The sequence below is a fragment of the Schistosoma haematobium genome, chromosome ZW (assembly GCF_000699445.3).
Source record: "Schistosoma haematobium chromosome ZW, whole genome shotgun sequence".
NCBI lineage: Eukaryota > Metazoa > Platyhelminthes > Trematoda > Strigeidida > Schistosomatidae > Schistosoma > Schistosoma haematobium.
Window position 1 is genome coordinate 30,237,149 of NC_067195.1, and position 3,127 is coordinate 30,240,275.

Genomic DNA, 3,127 nt, shown 5'->3' on the forward strand with positions numbered 1-3,127 from the left:
ACACATACTTCTGCAAAAAATTTATTTGGAAGACCACCACAAACGTTTTCTGGCGAAACCAAGACCAAGCCCGAAATGGACCGAAGCCTGAAGTGTTTACGTAGCGCTGACGAAGCTTTCAATTTTATAAGTATCAGCAACCAACTTTACGCAGCAGTAACAAAAACTATGCAAGCTAATATCACTTGTCATTGAAGCAACTCATATGGATTGAGAATATGCACTAACACGACAACAGGTCATAGGTGTGTTCAGCACGAATCGTAATGTCTAAATTCGGAAAACATTACAAATCTGACAGTAAAACTTGCAACAACAGTCAAAACTAGCAATAAAAAGGCTTATAACCAGTTAACTATTTATTAAACATCTAATCAAATAAACCGAATCCCATGTCTTCATCACTTTCTTCAGAAGGCACCTCTACAGGTGCAGCTTTTTCTTCTACCTTGGTTGTAGTAGTTGTAGCCGGGGCGGCAGCAGCGGATGTGATGACTGCAGCAAATTTAGTAGGATCCGCTAGGAACTCTTTTATCTGTAACGGAACAAGAAATATTTACTTTTTTAGACATGAAACGAGCAAACTTTACAAGGAGGCTATATTACTGTCGACAAACCACTGTTGGGCTAGTATGAAACGTGTTTTTTTAAAACACTTAAAACTGCGTATTACTAGAATAACTGCTTGAGTAGTTCAAAACGAAAAGAGACCAGGACATAAAACAACGGTAATGAAGTTGTAATACACACACATCAACAATCTACTAATTGGTAACCTGATAGAGAATTAAGATTACTAAGACATCTTGCATTTAGCGATGCCGTATGACTTTACAGTAAGGCTTGCAACGATTGAAAGCTGAATGTCCAGAATTACTCAAGTGAAGTTCACCATCCAACTTTTCGATAACACAAGTACAGTCCTTTAAAAAATCATTAAACTAACCTGTTCAGCCTCTTTGAACGAGTAATCTGTCATAAGAGATATAGCCAACAAGTTTTTAAACCCGTTTGCGAGCACGTGTGGGATACTGGCAAGTGTTGTATAATCCAAAGCCAAGCTTAAGCATGCAATATTTTGGACAATGGCGGCAAATTTCTCTGTTATCATTTCAGGAGTTATATCTAAAACAGCAGGATCATACACGCAACCTTGCTCAAACACCTTAACACATAAGAGGGATCAAAAAGCTTACTTGTTTAATAACTAAACCATAAGTGAATGGATGAATTTTTAACATTCCTAGAAGTGTAGCTTCGCTCATCCCAACTTTTTCATCTTTGCGCACCAGATGAACATCACTAATAATTTCAATTGCTCCTCTGGCAATTTTTGTCGGTATGCTAAGAGCTTGGAAAAAAGCAGTCTTTTCTGGACCAAGACCAGTGTTCTGAGCTGCCACGATGACATCACACGGAGCGATTGCACCAGCTTTAGCAGGTGCTTCGACACGGTTTTTCTCAATTTTATCACGGACATCTGCAAGGTCGCCATTGGTGAAGACGAATCCGACATTGTCCCGAATATGCGGCAAAAGCTTCTCCAAAGTAGTGTCTTGACCCATTTGTTTCTGAATGACCTTCCTCATTAGCGTATTTTTCCCTAGTACCAGCTCTGCACTTCCCCGAAGCGCCATTCTAATTTGTTGCATCTGCTTGGAACGAACATTGTCTACGTTGACAATAAAACACTTATCGAACTCTGACAAATGCTTCTCAAGTTTTCGAAAGTAGCCAGCTTTCCATTCAGATCTCGATTGACGAACCATTTCCACGCCCAACCACTGTAAACTACCGCTAATCAGAACCGATTTAAAGAAATATTGCCCATCGTGTTCAATGTTCCACATTTATACAGACAGTTTGAAATACTAATCATAATTAAAAATTTTCAAGTATTGGCTTAAAATTTCCGGAAATAAATTATAAATCTACTATTTATTTTAGAATTTCTCCGTATCGTTGATTCTCATTTAAACCATTATCAACCTTACATTTGTGTGTGAAGTCTAAGCTCATATTGCAAGTGTCATTCTTAGCCGTCGGTATATTTGTAGATGTTCAAAAACATTTTGCGTTGAGATTTTAACCATTTAAATGAAATACTGACAGAGAGTTCCCTCAGCAGTTTAAGGGCACATTATGTAGCACGAAAATTATTACATGTACCTCAAATCTATGGGACTCTTGCTGCCTGTTTTTCTTATATGGTCACTCGGCTCTCTGATTCTTCTCATGCACTCTTAATCTTTCACGTGAAGATTATGTGAAGTTGGTAGTATTTCCAATTCTTCCAGTCTTTTCAGTGTTGGTCTGACGTTATTCAACTAATGATTTCACTGAAATTTAACTGTCCTCACAACCGGCTACTAGCTTTTATCGGTTTGTTTTTTGTTTTTTCTGTTAAGGGATAAAACAGTGATAACTTATTTATTCTTGAAGATGGTTTTTTCTAACTTGAACCAACTTTCTTCCGAATATTTCTTGTCGTCTTATGTTGGTCTTTCAAGAGGGTGAGATTTATAATCATTTATACATTGATCTCCTATTAACTTCACAGTGTACTTGGTGACACCAGTTTAAATTTTTACAGGCATTATATATTTTTTATATTTCTCAGGTTCTTTAATACCTTCCTGACTTATGGCACCGACTGGATTTCGGTATCATTCAAATTATAAATCATATTAAATGACTAAACATTAATGGGGCAGAGAAACTTATTATAACCTTCTTCTAACAGCTTATCAGGCGTAAAACAATTACCTAGGAACCCCAGTGTATTATCCTCTTCATCACTGCTTCCAACAACCGGCCAAATATAACCATATGTTTAAGAATTTATTGATTCTTCTCGCTACATTATTAGGCTAAAAGAGCGTACCACTAGCCAGTGTGATTTTGTACTATGCTATCTCAGTGCGAAAATATATTTGTGTCGACGATCCCGCACTCAGGATTTGAATCTCAGACCACTGAACCGGCATCCAACGTTGTTAATGCTTAGCTTCAACTATCTTCCAGTGTTTTCAGTGGCTGACTGCCTCAGTATGATCTTGATCTTTTCGTGGAAACGTTTTGTTATGCTAACAAAAGCTTTTGTGTTAGGGACCATGAAAAATGAAGC

General features: G+C 37.5%; 1 protein-coding gene across 1 annotated transcript; it reads right to left on the bottom strand.

Annotated features, from left to right (window-relative positions):
• Positions 1–344: 344 nt before the first annotated feature.
• RPLP0 (60S acidic ribosomal protein P0) lies at positions 345–1,814 on the bottom strand. Its single transcript, XM_051218711.1, has 3 exons — positions 1,197–1,814; positions 947–1,165; positions 345–535 (listed from the first exon to the last, which is right to left on the bottom strand). Exons 1-3 carry the CDS (start codon positions 1,767–1,769, stop codon positions 371–373), a joined length of 957 nt encoding a protein of 318 aa, XP_051071016.1. The 5' UTR covers positions 1,770–1,814; the 3' UTR covers positions 345–370.
• Between the last annotated feature and the right edge of the window lie 1,313 nt (positions 1,815–3,127).